The 19528-nt window shown below is 40.0% G+C and overlaps 1 protein-coding gene across 2 annotated transcripts in view; it reads left to right on the top strand.

The window, feature by feature from the left end:
- Nucleotides 1-19528, top strand: part of COL12A1 (collagen type XII alpha 1 chain) — a 116599-nt gene that overhangs the window by 30292 nt on the left and 66779 nt on the right. For both annotated transcript variants that reach the window (XM_077811621.1, XM_077811620.1), the window contains exons 12-24: nucleotides 1386-1655; nucleotides 3256-3522; nucleotides 8267-8456; nucleotides 9540-9661; nucleotides 12646-12795; nucleotides 12879-12998; nucleotides 13671-13835; nucleotides 14009-14155; nucleotides 14849-14988; nucleotides 16389-16518; nucleotides 17682-17827; nucleotides 18117-18246; nucleotides 19133-19272. In XM_077811621.1, coding sequence (XP_077667747.1) covers nucleotides 1386-1655; nucleotides 3256-3522; nucleotides 8267-8456; nucleotides 9540-9661; nucleotides 12646-12795; nucleotides 12879-12998; nucleotides 13671-13835; nucleotides 14009-14155; nucleotides 14849-14988; nucleotides 16389-16518; nucleotides 17682-17827; nucleotides 18117-18246; nucleotides 19133-19272 — 2117 coding nt within the window. The remainder of the gene's footprint in view (nucleotides 1-1385; nucleotides 1656-3255; nucleotides 3523-8266; nucleotides 8457-9539; nucleotides 9662-12645; nucleotides 12796-12878; nucleotides 12999-13670; nucleotides 13836-14008; nucleotides 14156-14848; nucleotides 14989-16388; nucleotides 16519-17681; nucleotides 17828-18116; nucleotides 18247-19132; nucleotides 19273-19528) is intronic.

Below are 19528 nucleotides of genomic sequence, written 5' to 3'. Positions count from 1 at the left end.
ATTTTAGCTCACATTAATAAGTATACCCAGATGTCACACTGAACTCAGCAAACTCCATAGACCTAATCCTCCAGGCTGTTTCATCAGTTTTAAACCAGTGAGCTCTATGAAAGTCAACAGAGTTATATGGGCATGAAACTGGTGTACTAAAGTGAGCATCAGGCCTCTCAGCTTACACCTTCTTGATTATACAGACTAAGGAGCTGTTTAGTGTGCTCCAAGAAATGTGAGGAGAACCAGCTATGAAGAATAATACTACAGGAGGCTGGCAAAACTTAGTACAGAAAAGACAGTGCCTCCAGCCTACAATTACTACACTTTATGTTGTAAATACATGACATATTAGTTGTAAATAGATACAGTGGGGGAAGTTGACAGGTATATTCTCACACCATTCAGGAAGATGGGTGCTGGTAGCAATGATAGCAGCCAAATCTATAATTCTCAGGCACAGGAAAGAGAAAAGGGCTGAAAACAATGACAGACATTTCCTAAATGGGGAAAACCTGTGTGCAGTTCTTAACCTATTACTTTAATAAAGAGGTTATGGAAATGGAAAGATACAACAAAGAAGAACTGGAATAATAGAGGGACATGATTATCCCGCCTGAAGCTTTAGGTGAGCCATGGGTCCAAGTCACACAGGTGTAAATTCCATTGACTACAGTTGGACCCCTAATGTTTCCTGAAAAACAAGCAAACAAAAATTCTTAAGTGTCTGAATTAATCATTCAGTGGAAAGTGATTTATTTCTGGTAAATCCAATAAATGCTACTTGCATAAATGCCCTTGCATCAGTGGCAGAATAGACTTCTAAGAAGGGATCTCGTTGCGGTATACAGACTTATAAAAGGAAGTGAGAGGATAGCTGTTTGGGGGCAGTGTCAAATATAAGGGTAAGGGACATGAACAAGTAAAGAAAGGGTGAAGGACTCAAGAAATTTAGAAGGATTTTTTTTCACACAGATTTAACATCAGGAAACAATTACCCTATTTCATTATTTGCCTATAAATGAGTTACGTGAGCTTTTGGGATGAAGATGGATTGTAAGGCATAATTGCTAGTTTGGAAGACAAAACTAACCTAGATTAACTGCAAAGAGTAATTCCATCCCTGTTCAGCGAAGTATTCAAGATCGAGTGTCTTGCTGAGTAGGGTTGGGATTGCTCATGTATTTAAAGTTAACCCTGTTCTTAAGTGGTTTGCTGAACAAAGGCCTTAATCCTCCTCATAAAAGAATGACTGTATTTCATTTGAGCTGGTGTTCTTGTGAACATTTTAATTTTATTCTATGAGCATTTTATTTTTCTGTTCCTATTTTGCTGTAATATTTGGTAGCTGTGTCTCAGTCATAGTCCCTCTCTTATGACTTCCTTTCTTGCAGACCGTGGCTCACCTCGTGATTTGGTTATTAGAGACATAACTGACACTACAGCGGGACTATCTTGGACAGCAGCTCCAGGAGCAGTTCGTCGTTATAGAATAGTATGGAAATCGCTCTATGATGGTCAGACTGGGGAGAGCACAGTTCCTGGAAATGTAATAAATACTGTGCTGGAAAATTTACAGCCAGAGACTAAATATAAGATTTCAGTCTTCGCTTCCTATAGCAGTGGAGACGGAGCTCCTCTAGAAGGAGAGGCTACTACTGAAGGTAAGTGCAGTACAGCATAGCCACCCCAAAGAACAGCCTAAATTCTGACCTGGGGATATTGTGACATTATTATCCCACGCATAAACTCTTGATGCTCCTATTAATTCAACTTACATTGACAAGAGATTAGACCTTATTTTTTATTAACCCCTGCCTTAAAAAAACCCAGCCAAACCCTTGCCCCTCTCAACTCAATGAAGTACCACCCCCTCCTTTTTTTTTTCTGAGCTATGATTATTTATAATCATAAGTCATTTATATCTCATGGAACCATATTCAGCTACTTTTATTCACGTTAAATTATACCCTACTCTGCAAGGAATCTCATTGAAATTAATGGGGTTACTTAGAGAGTAAATTACAGTTCAACGTGAGTCAGTGTGGCAGAGTCTGGGGATAGTTCCTGGGGCTTTGTGGGTTGGAGGGTGTGGTTGTTGGGGGAGAAACAAGAGGAACAAAGTGGCCAGGGTAGAGAGAGAAGTCAGAGTTAATTCCATTGGGGTTAGTTAATTTTCCTGCCCTGTGATTTCCTCCTCCCAGGCTCAGGTGAGTGGGTTTGAAGTTGGCTGCATCTCTTACTCACAGTTCTAGATTTTTCTTAAGTGACAAACACTGCATAGTATTAATCTTCCTAATGTTACAGCTGTTTGAAAATGAACAGACCAGAATGGAAAGACTAGATGAGCCTTGCGGTCCCTTCTAAGCCTATGGTTCTATGATTCTATGACCAGTTCCAAATGCTGAGAGAGGTTATTCTAGCATTCTGTGGAATACCTCTCAGTGAAGTGAAAACTGACTCTGACTCTGGCGTGCCAAGAAGGCTCTGCCTTGTCAAAACCTAGGGTGGCATGCCCAGTTGACAGCCAGCGCCAGACATGCCTTCCATTTCACTTCAGGTTTTTTATTTGACAGTGTTTGCTACAAGGCAGGAACATGACTTAAGAAACCTGGGTGTTATTGCCTGGAGAGTGAAACTGAACTGCTTTATAAGACATCCACACTTTTCAGAACTGTTACTGCCTTAAGATTAGTGGTGGGAGGCTCACAAAAGATTGGGCTGGTCTATTTGTTTAGAGGTAACCACCTAATAGTTTGGATGCTTGTCAGTACCTTATCAGAACTATCTGAACCTCTTTGGTCTGAAAAAGTGGGCTTCACAGGGAGTTTTGCCCAAATAAAAAAATCCCCCTCCTCCCTAAAAATCCCCCAAAAACATACAAGTCATGTCTGCAGGATTTGGCCCTTTTTCACTAGCATTTGGAAGCTGAACTCATTATTTAAACAATAAGTTACCAAAAATGATGTTTTACTATGTAGAACTCCTTTATTATGCTGGATTGCTGTGTTACATGAATTGCTCATTTTTTTTGCTCTGTGCTGGAAAGCATAGTTATCTAAGTACAGCTGTTGTGTTAATTTACTTCAGTGAGATCACTGGTAGGCTCTTAGAAATGCAAATGAACTCCTATTTAATGATATGCTGTAATATGGAAGGACAAATCACAGATGATATCTGTAGTGCTGAATGAATGTGTAGATATCTCTGTGCATGTTTTTATGTGACAAAATAAATATTTATCCATATTTTTACATTGAAAAGTGTCACCAAATGCCAGGAGGGTGAGAGTAAACGAAGAGACAGAGAATTCAATGAGAGTTACATGGCAGCCTGCACCTGGGAAAGTTGTGAGCTATCGTGTAGTTTACCGACCAGTCAGTGGAGGAAGGCAGGTGGTTGCAAAAGTACCAGCTACTTCCACAACTACAGTGTTAAAACGACTTCAGCCTTTAACCAAATACAACATCTCTATTATTCCAATGTATAAATCTGGGGAAGGAAAACACAGGCAAGGAGAAGGAACAACAGGTATGTATTATATATAATTAAATTTGAATAAATAGTAAAAAGCTTATGATTAAAGGTATTGATTGTAGGGGGGTAGAAAAGCAATTGTACAGTAAGTAGACAAAGTGTTAGCTAATTCGTGATCTGCCAAATCTCCAAGAACAGGAATTAACAAAAAATTGCTAAAGGATTGGCTTGGAGTTGGGACTGTTGAAAATGTTACCTGTGTCATGGCCTGACTGTTGCCTCCTGCTATTTGAGGTTGGGGTATACCACTTTTGTTAGAGCAGCAGACCTGTTCTGGTGGCTGGTCCTCAGAAGTCAATGGGAAATAAGTGTTTCTGGACAGTTCTGTGAGAGAATGTTGTTCCTTCAACAGACCACTTCTCAGTGGTTTGTTAGGACTTTGTAATTTGTCTTTGGTTCTCAGGTATTCTTTAAGTGGTTGCTAGGTATCTTATTCCTTGGCATTGTCCTCATGGGTCTTCTTCTTCATATGGCTGACATAAATATAGAGCAACAACTATACATGTACATTTAGATGGTTACGTCAAATAATTGCATCTGAAGTAGCAGGGTGGTGATGTCTCCTTAGTATTCACGAATCGGGCATTGAGTGTTATATGTTGCATAATCTGTTCTGGGTGACCACAGTCGCACTCTGGAGAGTCTTTAATTTTCCATTTGTGCAGCAAGTATCTGCATCTGCCATGGTTTGTGCAGGTGTGATGTAGGATTGCCCATGAGCTTTGTGGGAGATTGAAGCCAGGAATCTTCTGCGTCAGGTCTTTCACAAAGTGTTTGTTTGTGACTTCTTGTGAACTGTATTGGGCTTTCCAAGCTTCATCTGGGTTGAAGTTGCATTGTTGAAGGTTAAATGCATGGGTCCATGAGGCTTACATGATTTCAAGCAGTAGTAAGGGGCGTTGTTAAGGCCCTGGTGGATGGGAAGATGTTCATTTTCCATGATCCTCTGGAATTCCCAAAGGGTCACGGTATCATGGTGAATGGATAGGGGAGCAATGTGTGACAGCACTTGCAGCCAAGGTTCCGGGGTTGACTTGAGAGTTCCAGTGATGCACCACACTGCAGTGTTCAGCTGGACATCAACAAGTTGAGTATGGCTACCTCTGGTCCGTACCGTTGCACAGTACTCAGATACAGAATACCCATGGGCCATCGCTGATGTCCTTAACACTGATGCTGATGGTCCCCAGCTTGTGGTTGCCAGTTGCTGTACGAGGTTGACCCTTGTCTTTGTCTTGGCAGCTCCCTTCGTGGAAGGTTAGTATGCGATCTAGTGTCACTCTGAGATAGGTCAGCGTGGGGTCATATCACTCAGTGTTGCTGCAGAAGGTCACTTTCAGGGTGTGCTTAGTGTTCCTGTTATCAAGATGGAATGCAGTGACTTGTTTTGTGAGGATTTGGCCTCATCAGTGACCATGGTTTACAATGATCTGCAGTAGCTAAAACAGGAGGGAAAGTGACTAGAGGACCACCCATGGAACTCTGGCCAGGGATAAAGTAGTCTGTTGAAGGAACAATATTTTCTCTCAGAGCCCTTTAAAATCAACACACCATGCATTAAGCCTTGGTAAGGGGATTTGTTTTGAGTAGTGGAGAGCCTCATTAATCTGATCCGTCCTCTTTCTGATACAAGTGCTTCCTTTTGCAAGGCAATTGTCTGGTGCTTTGCAGAGAAAATCAAATGGATTTGGATTTAATTGTGTTCTGCCGTGGATGTAGGGCAATATCTGAGAGATACAAATGTTACAACTTCTCTGCTTCAGTTGCGGCCAGTGTGGCTCACTGGGGTACTAGAGTCATTGTGAGCACATTGTGCCACAACGTGCACTTTGGACCCATCTCATGCTTAGCTGGTGGTGCTCAGGGACGAAGAAATGTGTCCATTATTGGTGAAGATTGTGAAAATTTTGGTTAGGAAAGGCAGGTTGCTGGCTTTTATTAAGAAAGAGCTTGTAAGGCTGTCGCTTGACACTAGTTAGCTATTGTCAAATGTCTAGCTTGTAAGCCTTGGTTATGGTTATTGGGAAAGTTGAGGTGAGATAACTCTCAGATATTCAGCTGCCTAAGATCTCCATGGTCTGTGTTAATTGTGGTACAGACAAGGCTATGACACAGAGACTGCACAGGCATTGTAGTAGGTGATCTCCTCCTGGTGGTGGAATATCTATCTGACTTACCTGTGAACTCAAGTGAGAGTAAACAGGTCTTCCCTCTCAGTTTTTAGATGGTTCTGCATAATAGCTCTTCTGCTTCAAGGACTGCCTTATGGGATTCTGGACAGCTCCATCTTGTCCCTCTTCTTCTTCCACATGTGTATGAGGTTTATTAATATAAAATAAAAGGTAAATAAAACACAAAATCCCAAAACAAAGTCCATTCATAAATCCACACAACCCAAGGTTTCTCCTCCTCCTTTCCCAGGCCTTTCTGCTAGGGATCATTGCATTCCCTCCCCTGCTTGGCCAGGGTCTCTCCATGCCTGGGGAGTTTTCCTCACTCTCTGCATACCGTGCCACAGATTCCTGCGCTTTCCCCCCTCTTTATACTGGAATCACCTGATTCCTCTCAGGTGGGGCTCATCCTGTAATCAAGGTTGACTTAGCCCCAGGCTCTTCAGCTCATGGGCAAGCCAGCCTGTTACCTATCTGATTAAGGCGTTTCTGCTGAGCACCTTACCCAATGCTTGGTAATGACTGGGGTATGAACAGCTAGATAGCTGAGGCTCCAGCTGGACAAGGCAGGTGTCATTTGGCTAGGATGAGGAAGTAACTGGAAGAGGTGACAAGGTTATTCATGATCCCTTAAGCGAGGGGACCACCATTTGTTAGCTCCTGCCTTACATGGTGATATCCCCAGCAAGCCACATGGCCAAATAGACAGGAGCTCGTGCCTGTGCTTTGCTTTCTGTTCAAGAGCTATGACCATGTATTGCCAGCAGTTATAAGTTATCACACAGCTCCTTCTAAGCAAGCACATTTATTGTTAAGGTAAAAGCATTTAAGAGAAAATGTATTAAAACAATACAAGAACCTACACACATTCTAAAAAGCTTACCAGAGGTCAACCCCGATTCCAAACTAAGATGCGGCTGGTGTCAGTTCTTCAAGACTCACAACTGGGTGTTTCCTGTGGTTGCAAGTTCATCCATCATAGATCCTGAGCCAGAATGAAAGTTGGGCAGATCAGCCATTTCTTTGAACAGCTTGGGCCTTGATCTTGGCCTTTGGTAACAAATAGTCAGCAGAAAATGACCTTCTCCTCAGTGTGTAGCTTCAAACAGCTGGGTTAGTGTATAATTGGAATTGGGGAATTCTCATGAACAAATTGGAGAAAGTCCAGAGAAGAGCAACAAAAATTATTAAAGGTCTAGAAAACATGACCTATGAGAGAGGATTGAAAAAATTGGGCTTGTTTAGTCTGGAGAAAAGATGACTGAGAGGGGACATAATAGCAGTTTTCAAGTACATAAAAGGTTGTTACAAGGAAGAGGGAGAAAAATTGTTCTTTTTAACTGCTGATGAAAGGACAAGAAGCAATGGGCTTAAATTGCATCAAGGGAAGTTTAGTTTGGACATTAGGAAAAACTTCCTAACTGTCATGGTGGTTAAGCACTGGAATAAATTGCCCAGGGAGGTTGTGGAATCTCAATCATTGGAGATTTTTAAGACAAACACCTGTCAGGGATGGTCTAGATAATACTTAGTCCTGGCATGAGTGCAGGGGACAGGACTAGATGACCTCTCAAGGTCCCTTCAAGTCCTATGATTCTATAATTCGCTGATTAACCTCTCCCTAGGGATTCCCCAGGAAATCCACTGAACACTTACTGTCCCCAAAGTCCATACTTGTCTGGCACATTTTTAGTATAATTTTTTAATTCCCTCATCTCACATCTGTCCCATCTCCCCCCCCCCCCCAGAGGTTACATAGGTTCCTCGTCCACAATAACACACAAACTTAATACAATAAGGTCTTTCAAGGACTATGCAAGAAATTGCCATGTCTGTCACTAATGGGACCACTTGTTTGCTAAGCAGTGTCTCTTGCCCAGGAGCACACGACACCAGTACGCTCTGATCTGAACTGGCTGCCTGTTAGTTTAGAAATAGTAAATCTCTAAATGGATTAAGACCTTCACCTACATGAGACACTGGCTCTCTCCCCTGTGTCACATTGCCTTCTGAGTATAAAAGGAGGGGTCTGCTGGCAGGGTATTTTTTATGAAGGGCCTCAACTTTGGATTTTATTCCCCTCCTTGGAGTGACTCAAATAGATTTGTTAGTCTCTAAGGTGCCACAAGTACTCCTTTTCTTTTTGCGAATACAGACTAACACGGCTGCTACTCTGAAACCTGAATCTTTTGACCTTCAGGACATGCTGCAAAGCCTGTCTCTTTACCCTGAAGGAGGAAGAGGCCTGAGAAGGGCTGGTGGTATTTGTGGGTGAGGGCTGTTGGGCTTGTTTTAATGTCTGGTTGGTAATTTTCTTATTTTCTGGTTTTGGATTGAGAGGAAGCATATGATCTTGCCTCTTATGGCTTGGTACTAGTGCTTATGCCAAGCAAAGCCAGCGTGAGCCCGGAATAGGTATTTTTAAAATATTGTTTTAAATTGAAAAATACACATACAATTAATAACCAATGGCAGTTGTACATGGGTTTTTTGCAGTAGTATTTATTAATATTTTTCATATACATAAGTGATCTAAATTATGGCTTTTTCCACTTTGATCCTTGCAGCCTCTCCATATAAACCACCCAGAAACCTGAAAACGTCTGATTCCACTATGTCAAGTTTCAGAGTAACTTGGGAGCCAGCCCCTGGGGAAGTGAGAGGTTACAAAATAACTTTCCATCCGACAGGAGAAGATAGACTTGGAGAACTAATCGTTGGGCCATATGACAATACAGTTGTATTGGAAGAGCTTAGGTATGGCTAATAATTCTTTTAAATTTGGTGTTAATAGTTTAATCATTAGAAATAAAACTGCTCAGGTTATGAACAGTTCTACCATCCCTTCTTTACAGCAATGTGTTTATGAAAAAAGTAATGTATTTTTTCACAAAGATACCCCCTTCTCCTTAGTTTTAATGCTATTGTAGGTAAGGCTGCATTAAGGCCACAATGATACAGAGGCTGGCAGGTAGGACAGAGTCAAACATAAGTAAGAAAAACCTTTAAGGGCCATGGGGTTCCAGGGCATTGTTATTCAACCTCAGAAAGGCATCTGTAAGCATGGATTCCGATGTTCTGTCTGTGATCTCACTGGGGCATGAGAGAGAGAAAGATGGTGTGCTTGGTACTAGGAGCAGTTTTTTCTAAAGAAATTTGAAGCTAAAACTGTTGCAGTCTAGTTCAGTTCTGGATAGAGCTCTATGTGCATTGTGGGGAAGAGCCAGAGATTTAAAGATACAATTCTGAGCATGTCATACTCCTACATCAGCGCTGGGAATTGCATGGGAGCATCAGGAATTGTATTTGTGTCAGTTGGGCATGCTCAGAGTGGCACCATTAAAAATCTGACCTCAAATGAACAAACTATGGTATATAGTCACAGATCTGGAACCAGATACCCAGCGGGTATAAGGCAGGAGAGCTCCATTGGCTTCAATGGAATTACACCACATTATATCAGTTGAGGTACTCAGGGCTTTACATTTCTGGACCTTCTCCTCTATAGAAAAAAACTGAGTAGTTATCTTTAATGTAACGAAGGGCCAAATCATGAATTCCTTAGTTCCTCACTCAGATGCTGCCTTAAGGAAAACTCTCACTGAAGTTCGGAGGTATGTAAGCAAACACAGACATATGGATTTAGAATAGGTACTATACCATATAGCATAATATAATAATAGTCACTATAGAAACTGTGATCATGCTTCACATGTGAGATATCTAAAAAGCAATCAAATCCACTTCAAAAGGTCTAGTTTATTTATTGGGGAAACATTAGCATTTAGCTGACCAAATTGATTTGACATATCCATGTTTTGTTTTTTTTTACTCTTGTAGGGCAGGCACTACCTATAAGGTAAATGTTTTTGGGATGTTTGAAGGAGGGCAGAGTGCACCACTGGTTGGCCAAGAAATGACCACCCTTTCAGATGCTACTGTGATGCCATTCTTATCCGGAGGTAAACCTGATCACATTGAGGCAAATGGAATAGCTGTCTTTTGTTTTTTAATGTTTCACATAGTTTTAGCATTTCCCTGTCACTTTTATCATAAGATACCGCAATACATTTAACTAACAAACATTTATTTACAGGGTTTGATGAATAGTAAAATCTGTATCCTCAGGTATGCCAAAATTCATGAGTACAGTTCTCCTCCACTTTTATTAAAAGGTCACTTCTGTTAAGCAGCGCTGATTAGTCGAGACTAGGTTCACTGTATTTAGAAGCCATACATACTTATGTTCACTCATACAGGGCCAAATGCTTGAGAATGCTGCCCTCATAAGTGAGTTGTGCGCACAGGGTGAAATACACCTCTGCACAGAGAGCCAGGACAGGGCCTATCCACCACTTAGCATCCTTAAAATAGGTCTTAAGTGGGCATAGGCCTTTTGTTAGTTGTCTGCGCAGGGGTGAATTTCACCCTGGGGTATTATACACAGGACTGAGGAACAATGCATGTAATGGCCAAGGGAGCTACTCTCCCTGTGTGTGGTATTGGGCCTGTGTATCTGGATTGACTCATATTGTCCACCGTTCCCCATCTATGCCCCTGGAATCATGCGTGCTGGGGGTGCTGCTGCACCCCCTGGCTTGAAGTGGTTTCTATTATATACAGGGTTTATGGTTTGGTTCAGTGGCTCTCAGGACCCCCACTATAAAAATTGTTCCAGTGCCCCTGCTTGGAGTTGAGCTCCAGTTTGTATAAAGAGTGACAATCAGTTTGCGAGGGACCTCTGCTTCCCTTTACCCTACTGTGCTTGTGCGAGCCATGGCATTTCTTCTCCATTTCAGGCCTGGCATGCCCCGCAGAGAGGGACAGAGGGTTTGGCCCTAAGTGTCTACTGTAGAAGTCTATCCTAACCTCTGTCAAAGGTCTCTCAGAAATGAATTTGATAAAAACCTACTTTAGGCTGCCAAACATGATGTTCAGGCAAAGATAAATTCTTTTTTTCCCTAGCCTTTTTAAAGATACTTTTTTTATTCAGTGCCCTCTTTGAGCAACATGTTATGGAAAAATAATACTTATTTATAGAACATTTATCAACAGCAGTTAGAAAATGCTGATGATGTCCTTCAGTAAGTAGGTTTTAAACTATTTTTGGATTGCCAAAAATTGAAGTACACAGCTCCCTTTTTTTGTAACAGGTAGGCAGAAAACCCTAATCTGTTTGCAATTACAAATGTTATTTACAACATAGCAGTGGCTGCTGGATTTGAAGAGGTGTTTACCTATGTGGAACTAGAAAAATGGTATGCCTGAAATATAGTGCCTAAGGGAATTTACTGACCTTGGCCAGAAACTCTATCTAATACTAGAGGGTAAAATTGAGAAAGGTGGCACAGCAGCATGCTACCAGTGAAACGGGAGACAAACTAGTAATTCTGGCAGAAAAATAATTACACCAGGCATATTTTATGATGTTTATATTACTGCAGCCACCATTCCTTCCTACAATGTTATATACTGTAAGCTAAAATGTTTCTGTAGTGCATGGACTAAAGTCATGGTTACTGGGAAAAATGAAATTTGTAGCTGGGAAAGTAAATTCTGTGTGCAGTGGTATCCTGTATATTTGTTTAAATAACAAAAATTAATAAAGATATAGTGCCTTTGCTAGACTTTTCAGGTGTGGGATTATGGGAGTTGGAAGAAAAGTAAAAAACAAAGAAATTTAATTGGTTAAAGGTACATGAAGCTTCATTGGTGAACATATGCATGCACAGTTTTGATCTAACAAGATTTTACTTAAACTCTACTCCACAAACTATTTGTATTGTCCTGATTAAAGACTAGATCTATATTTTCTATGCAGAAGAGGATCATGCTTTTAAACCCTCAGGTACATCGAGTAGTTAGGAGTCTACAGTATTGGATCAATTATGTGGAACATAGATGAAATCACAATATCTTTCAACTGTGATGAGTTTGGCTGATTTTTCTCAATGGGATTTCTTCCATATAAAGACCAGAAGCTATGATGGCAAGAAGCCAGAAAATTTGCAGCTGGTAACTCAATCTCCAAGAAAAGAGAGAGAACAAGTGTTTTTTTTTCTTTCAAATGACTGATAATAAGATCATTTAAATACTTGTATCTTTCTGCTTTGTATAAACGTTCTGTGATTTCCAATATGATGAAACTGAAATTATTCATATTTTTATTCCATAGTTTGTAAACTGAGGGTATCTGAGATAACTTTCTTCCTTTTCAAAACATTGCAGCTTTGTATAAATGTTTGTTTTTGTCATTTCTATATCTCTTGACTTGTGTATTTGTTTGCATATCTTCTTCTAAGTTATGTTCTCTCTTTCTTGTTTTACATGTGCAAACTTCTGCACCATCTATATTAATTTATTTTATTTCACTAAAAGTTGAGTGATGTTGCTTACCTGAATATGTTAATGATATATACTAATTATTCCATTGTATAATTGAAAACAGGACATTAGGTTAGCCCCTGATTCTAGACTAAAATAATGTAAATCTGGATCATTTGAAAATGCTCACATATTTTAATTTTTGCGTTTAGTTCATTCAAAATATAGGGCTATACCACTGCCAAATTAGTCATTATCTTAAACTTCTATTCCCTCAGGAATCTGAAATAAATTTATTTTCTATGAATAAAGATCAAGTGAGGTAAAGCCTATCATAGTAGGGAAAAACATTTTCATTAATTTTGACACGTTAGAAGAGGTCCCTCTGGGAGGGATGTGTGTATGAGGAAATGAATAAATCTTGTACCATGGAAATAATTCACGAATAGTGGATCAGTAGCTGGTATTGACAGGCCACAGCGCATCAGTGGATAACACTAGAAGTACTTCAGTCAGTAACTCAATTCAATGTACATCATGTAGTGTAGAAGAGGGCAGGAGAAAATAAAGTACCTGCATGGATTAATATGGATAACATGTTTTTTTCTGGTTGGTGTGGCAGGCTTGGAGTGTATTACCAGAGCAGAAGCTGATATTGTGTTGCTGGTGGATGGTTCATGGAGTATTGGGAGACCAAATTTTAAAACAGTCAGGAACTTCATTGCTCGTATTGTTGAAGTCTTTGATATTGGTCCTGACAAAGTGCAGATTGGTAAGTCTTGCAGATATAAAAGGGGTCTGGACACATAACTGTTCCATGACAATGTAGTAACCGAGTGATAATGGCTTTTTCAGCTCTTGCTCAGTATAGTGGAGACCCCAGAACAGAATGGCACCTAAATACTTACGGTTCCAAACAGAGTTTACTAGATGCGGTGGCCAACTTACCATACAAAGGAGGCAATACTCTAACAGGTACGTTACATTCCCTTAGTTTTCCTTAAGCTATATTTAAAAATGTTCTAGTAATTGCCATAAATCATCTGGTCAGTATTATCAATGAGCTCAGCACTGTGCATCATAAAATATTCCCTGCCCAAAGATGCTTCCAGTCTAGTTTGGACATGACTAAAACTGTTCAGACGTACTATAATACGGAAGGTGATGGCACAAGCTTGAAGTGTTGGGAAAGTCTTGCTGAGGTTAGCATCCAAAGGCAAGGGTTCTCTGCAGAAGTGTGTTTTAAGGAGGGATTTGGTGGAGGAGAATTTGGGTGGATAAGGAATGTGATGGATGAAATAATTTGGCCTATGAAAAAAGAGGGGTGCACAAGGGGCAGCATGAAGACAAGTGTGGGGATAAAAAGGGGTGGTGTGGTGGGGATTTTGGCAGGAGGGAAGGGTATAAAAGGGAGAGGAGGAAGAATGGGGAGCAGAGATATTGACAAGGGCAGAGGTGGTGCAGGACTTGGCTGGGGAGGATGAGAAGCTTGAATTTGATGTGGAAGATGATGGACAGCCCTTGAAAGGATGTAAAGAGGGGAGTTACGTGGTCAGTGATGGCTATGGTGAAATACATTTGTTTGCCAATAAGGTATATTTTTAATAGTGTACTGTGCTCACCAGTTGCCTCTTTATGTCACATTAGGAATGGCTTTGAGTTTCATCCTAAAAGACAATTTCAAACCAGAAGTCGGATTGAGGCCTAGAGCTCACAAAATTGGTGTTCTCATCACTGATGGCAAATCACAAGATGATATAGTGGCTCCTTCAAAGAGACTCAGGGATGAGGGAGTGGAACTTTATGCGATTGGTAAGTATTGTATGAAGAAATATTGAATGTAGAGATGAGTTTTAAAAGATCATAATAGGTCAATAGTAATGCACTTGAATCCATTGAATGCGATAGAAATGATGTGTTTCGGTGCGGGAGGCTTAGCAATATTACACTTCATTTAAGTCTTGTTTATGTGTCATGTATTTAAGGTATTAAAAATGCGGATGAAAATGAGTTGAAGCAGATTGCAACAGATCCAGATGATACCCATGTTTACAACGTTGCTGATTTCTCCTTCCTCGTTAATATTGTTGATGACTTAACGATTAATCTGTGTAATAGTGTAAAAGGCCCAGGTATGTTTTTCTTTTCAATCAAATTCATCCTCTCCCAGTTTATGTGCTTTAAAATTGGCCTAAAATTCCTTCATTGCTGACTGGGAACTGTCAAGGCAATCTGCTTTTTCAGCTACTGGCCTAAAGAAGCTGTGCAAGCCACCTGGGATAACAACCATGTTTTACGTGGCTGTCTAAGCCTGCTTTATTCCCGGGGTCAGGCACATGGGAAAGATGTTGTTTAATGTGTCTCCCCTTATATGGGGAGGGGGCGGGGGAAGGTTCTTTCCTGGCTGACTGTTACTCAACCCAGGAAGAGTTTTAACAGGACTGCACTGTTGAAATGTGAAATCTGGCTGGCTTACAGCTCAGAAGCAAAGCTTAGCCTGGTAAAGAGCCCCTCAAGATGAGAGTTCTCCGTATCAAATGTTAATGTTCAGGGTGGGGTAGGAAGGAGAGGGAACTTGCATAGGTCTGTTAGGAAGGCTACTGCCCACAGAGCCACGTAATGATGTGGTGCTGGGCTATCATTGTCATTGCTGTTGTAAGGGCTCCCCCGGTGAAGTGAGGCTTCATTTCAGAAATACCACCAAAGAGCAGCAGTAAATATTTTTTCAAAGCAGTTGAACTTGTGTATTATTCTGACTTTCATTCCCATCACTGGTGAACTTCCTCATTAATGAGCATCTCCCTTTATTTGTTTCAATGCTATAGGTAGTTTGTCACCTCCCTCCAATCTGGTGACTTCTGAGGTGACACCTCGTTCTTTCAGAGTGACATGGACTGCACCCGTTGACAGCGTTGATAGATACAGGGTTGAATACTACCCTGTTTCTGGAGGCCCATCTCAGCAGGTTAGTACCTGGAGTCTCTGTTCTGATTTTATCTATATGAACAGACTCTTGCATATTGAAGTTTCTCTCATCTAGATTCTGCCAAGACAGCATGGTACCAATTTAAGATTTGTATTAATCTGAAAGAATGTTGGTTATGTGTGGAGTGACGTGAGGTGGGAAAGGACTTCTGTCTCAAAGAGCATGGAGGCATCTTACAAAAGGGGTATATTCCTGGCCACAATAGCAAGTTACATTATTTTTGCTGAGTGTGTCAAAACCTGACAGAAATGAGGTTCTTACTATAGATGATCTTGGATATTTTAAAATTATGAAACTTGGAGTTTAATATACCTTAGAAAATACTTGTCTATGTTTCCTAGTAATGCCCACTGGTTCATATGTCCACAATCAGATGTTCCTTTAATCAAGTCCGTTCATGAAAACTCTCTGACCATATCATCAACTAGGAGTAGTGGCTCTTTAGTACACCTTATTCTGGGTCATGGTTAAAGCAAAAGGTATGGTGGGCTCTACAGATTGTGAGATAGTATTTAGGTTAGGGTCAGAGGGTGGCATCTTGGAGCAAGACTGTTAAATCCATACTCAGATCTGACTCAGGCTTTACTCGGCCAAAACTAGCACTTTCTTCAGGATTTGTTCTTTGGTTAGGGCAAGTGCAGCCGTTCTGGCACATGTTGACTTTATACCTTGTTTGTCCAATGGCATTTTATTCTGAAGACATTTTGCTTCTTTTTGGTTGATCCTTGTTGCTAATGTCACTGGGTACAGTACATGTGCTCTACAGGTCTCGATTTTCTGTGGTGCCATACTGTCTAAATTCTATGTCCAAAAACAGGGAAGAAGAATTTGAATATTAAATTTCCAAGCATGTTCCCCATTCAACCGAATAATGTGTAGCACAGGGGTTCTCAAACTGGGGGTTGGGACCCTCAGAGGGTCACAAGGTTATTACATGGAGGGGTCACGAGCTGTCAGCCTCCACCCCAAACCCCGCTTTGCCTCCAGCATTTATAATGGTGTTAAATATGTAAAAAAGTGTTTTTAATGTATAAGGGGGAGGGTCACACTCAGAGGCTTATTGTCTGAAAGGGGTCACCATTACAAAAGTTTGAGAGCCATTGGTGTAGCATAAATGCCAACTATGATAGTAGGGAGTCATTTAAATCTAATTGTACACTGTTACACGTGTGTAACCTTATTGAAAACATATGTCTGCCTAAATCCCTACAACTTGCTTTTTCAAACATAATGGGGGCAGAATACTGAAAAGCTAAACATGCAGAAGACTAAGGGATTAATTTATTTATAGTGCAACTCCATTGATGCAAGAGTAATATGCAGCAAGACTGAAGATGACTTTGGTAAATTAAATTAACATTGCTTTTGTTTTTATGTAGTTTTATGTAAATAGAGCGGAAACTACTACAGTTCTGAGAAACCTGAAACCTGAAACAGAATATGTTGTTAAAGTGTTCTCCGTGGTAGAAGATGAAAGCAGTGAACCTCTAAGTGGCACAGAAACAACTGGTAAGTTAGAATTCCAGTGTGAACAATGTGTTTAACAAGTTGCTGTGACACCAATGATAGTCCTTCAGTAGAACACTTATTATTGCAATAATTCTTGACAACATAAAATGGTAGTTTGGTCCTTGAGTTGCCCATATAACCATTCCTGGAAAGTTGTGGCCATAAGAGACAGCTGCAGGGTAGAAATTGTCTGCCCTGACTCTGGCTTCCTTCCAAACTCATAAAGACACTGCTCTACTAGTCCTCTTTGGCCAGAGCCCTGGAGAAACATTCCAGTAAACGATTTATAATCTCAGGGAATATGGTCCAGAAATTGTCAAATACATGCCTTCATTCCATCTGTGCACCTCTATATTACACAGATCATTCTTGCTACAGGCAGCCAAAATGTTGTCTCAAATTGACTCTGATTTTAGAGCATTAATGTGTGCCTGGTTCAGAGCAATTACATCAGTTTTGTGCGTATGGGCATAGATTGGCTCATGTTTCCATTATCAGCTGTTCAAATGATTGATAATATGTATGTTGTTACTGAATGCAAGATAGAGTGACATCCTGAGCCTGTCAACATGTTGATCGTTAGCAATTCACTTCTGTCATATGTGATTGCTCTACATTAGGCAGGTTATAAATTCCAAATTAATTTATTCACATTAGTGCTTTAAAATTTGAGTTGCTTTTTTACTGTTTATGTAGTTTTTTACAGAGTAAGAAAACTGTATAACAGAGTAAAGAAAATAGATACAAAAATGTTCCCTTTATATGTACATATCCAGAAGCCAGTTACGTTTGGGTTTGATAATCAACATTTAATATTAATTGAGGTAGAACTTTAGAATATTCAAGAATCTTAATATACACTTCAAAATGCAGCTTTGTCCTTTTGGAACAGAATGTTAAAATTTTGAAAATTAGTGTTATAACAGAAAATCCTTGGAAACATTAAAAAAGATATGACTGTTACTAATTCTTTAAGTTAATCACCACTTACAACAACAAAATCTATGGGTTCCTTATTTCACTAACCCTATACCTCCTTATTCCCAAGTGACCTATTCTCTATAGTACTGCTGGATGGTGTATAATGCTAAAAGGCCGTGGAGTAGGCAGAAAAGTAATAAATAAAGTGATTGAATAAAATGAATAATTTCATATTTTCACAGTGCCAATCCCTACAGTCAGAAACCTGAATGCTTATGACATTGGCTCGACTTCCATGAGAGTGAGATGGGAACCCCTCAGGGGAGCTACTGGTTATCGGTTATTGTATGAACCTCTCAATGCCACAATACCAGCTGTAGAAAAAGAGGTGTGGAAAGTTACCTTTACTTCTCTGTAACTTGTCTCTCCCCTCCGGGTCCCCACAAAAAGCTGTTAGATTTTCAAGGGTATCCCATTAATAGTGAGAAATGTCTGGCAGGTATTTAGGAAGAGCAGCACATTTACTGGAGTATTATATACAATGACATCAGTCAGGAAGTTGTAAATGTAGTGTAAATCTTGGAAACAAAGTTTTCTCTTTTAATTAAACCATTGTTTGCTTTTTCTTTCTGCTTTCTTTTATTTTTCAACACCTTGCATCTTTCTTTCACGTACAGATGCAAATTGGGTCATCAGTAAATGATGTTCAGCTGGTAGACCTCATCCCCAATACTGCCTACACTTTAACTATTCATGCAGAGTTCGGCGATCTCAGCGGTGACCCACTCACCACTCAGGAAGTGACATGTAAGGGCTTCTTGAATTCTTGCTTTGTTTTATGTTGTATCAGTAATATCTAACTTACATTATATTTTAGGAGCGATGGGTGGGTGGGAGGAGCGGGGCATTTATTTTGTCACTTTCTGTAGGTTTTTTTCTCTAAGTATGGATTTTTCATTGTTGCAAATGTTCTGAAGGGTCATAAAGCCACTTTAACTGAAAATGAACTAAATAAAAAAAAAAAAACAATATGGCTTCCCGTATCGAGCTCATGAGAGCTTGATAAAGGAAGGGCAATTTAGCTAACAACTTGCAAACAGCAGATTACAGTGGATTTATTTTATTGTGAGCCTACTTATACCTCTTTTCAAAAAGATTTAGTATTTTAACAATTAAAGTGGAAGATGGCTAAAGGTAAAGGAAAAGTTGGACTATCTCACATTACCTGTAGCTACTAAGGGCTAAATTCTGCTTGATTTACTCACATCATTGAGTTCGGTGGGACTGTTCACCTAAATATAGTAACTAGGATTTGGGTGCCAAAAGGCTTATTTAAAAGCAATAAACACATTTGAAATGGTATTTATTTAAAAAGGCGTTACCTGTATTTTCTAATTAAACCAACCTCCTTTAAATGGCATTGAAATTATGTTTATAAGAAGGAGCTCTGGCCCTTTTCCAGCCAACTGAGTAATTTTGAAATCACCAACATGAGCAGAGTACAGTTCTTCAACTATTGTGGTGGCTGGATAATTTGTTGAAATGACTCATCAGGTGACCAAAACAGGGATTCCCTTTGTTACGTTTTTGGCTTTTTTTTTTTTTTTTTTTTTTTTTAACAAAAAAAGATGCAAGAAGAGTTTCCTTTCCACTTTGAGAATGGTAGTTGTATATTATTATTCCTATTTTACAGTACCTTTAGCTGGAGCCAAAAGCTTGAGGGTTAGAGACATTACTCACAGCAGCATGAATGTCATTTGGGATCCTGCCCCAGGAAAAGTCCGCAAATACCTATTGAGATACAAAACAACTTTGGGAGACGAACCAAAAGAGGTAGGTGGAAAGCATTTTAGCAACTAACTGAAGATTGTTTTACTGTAAGAAGCTTAAATATAATATTAGAAACAGGTAGTAAAAACAGAGAACATCAGCTGTTGGCAGCTACAATATTCCTCCCTCCTCTTTCTAACCACCTTTTATGTATTGAAAATGCATATCATGACCCTTCTCAGTCTTTTCTTCTCCAGTCTAAACAAACCCAATTTTTTCAATCTTCCGCCACAGGTCATGTTTTCTAGACCTTTAATCA

Source organism: Eretmochelys imbricata, chromosome 3 (assembly GCF_965152235.1).
Source record: "Eretmochelys imbricata isolate rEreImb1 chromosome 3, rEreImb1.hap1, whole genome shotgun sequence".
In the NCBI taxonomy this organism is placed as follows: Eukaryota; Metazoa; Chordata; order Testudines; family Cheloniidae; genus Eretmochelys; species Eretmochelys imbricata.
The sequence above is the reverse complement of the archived record's forward strand: the minus strand, read 5'-3'. Positions and strand labels throughout refer to the sequence as shown.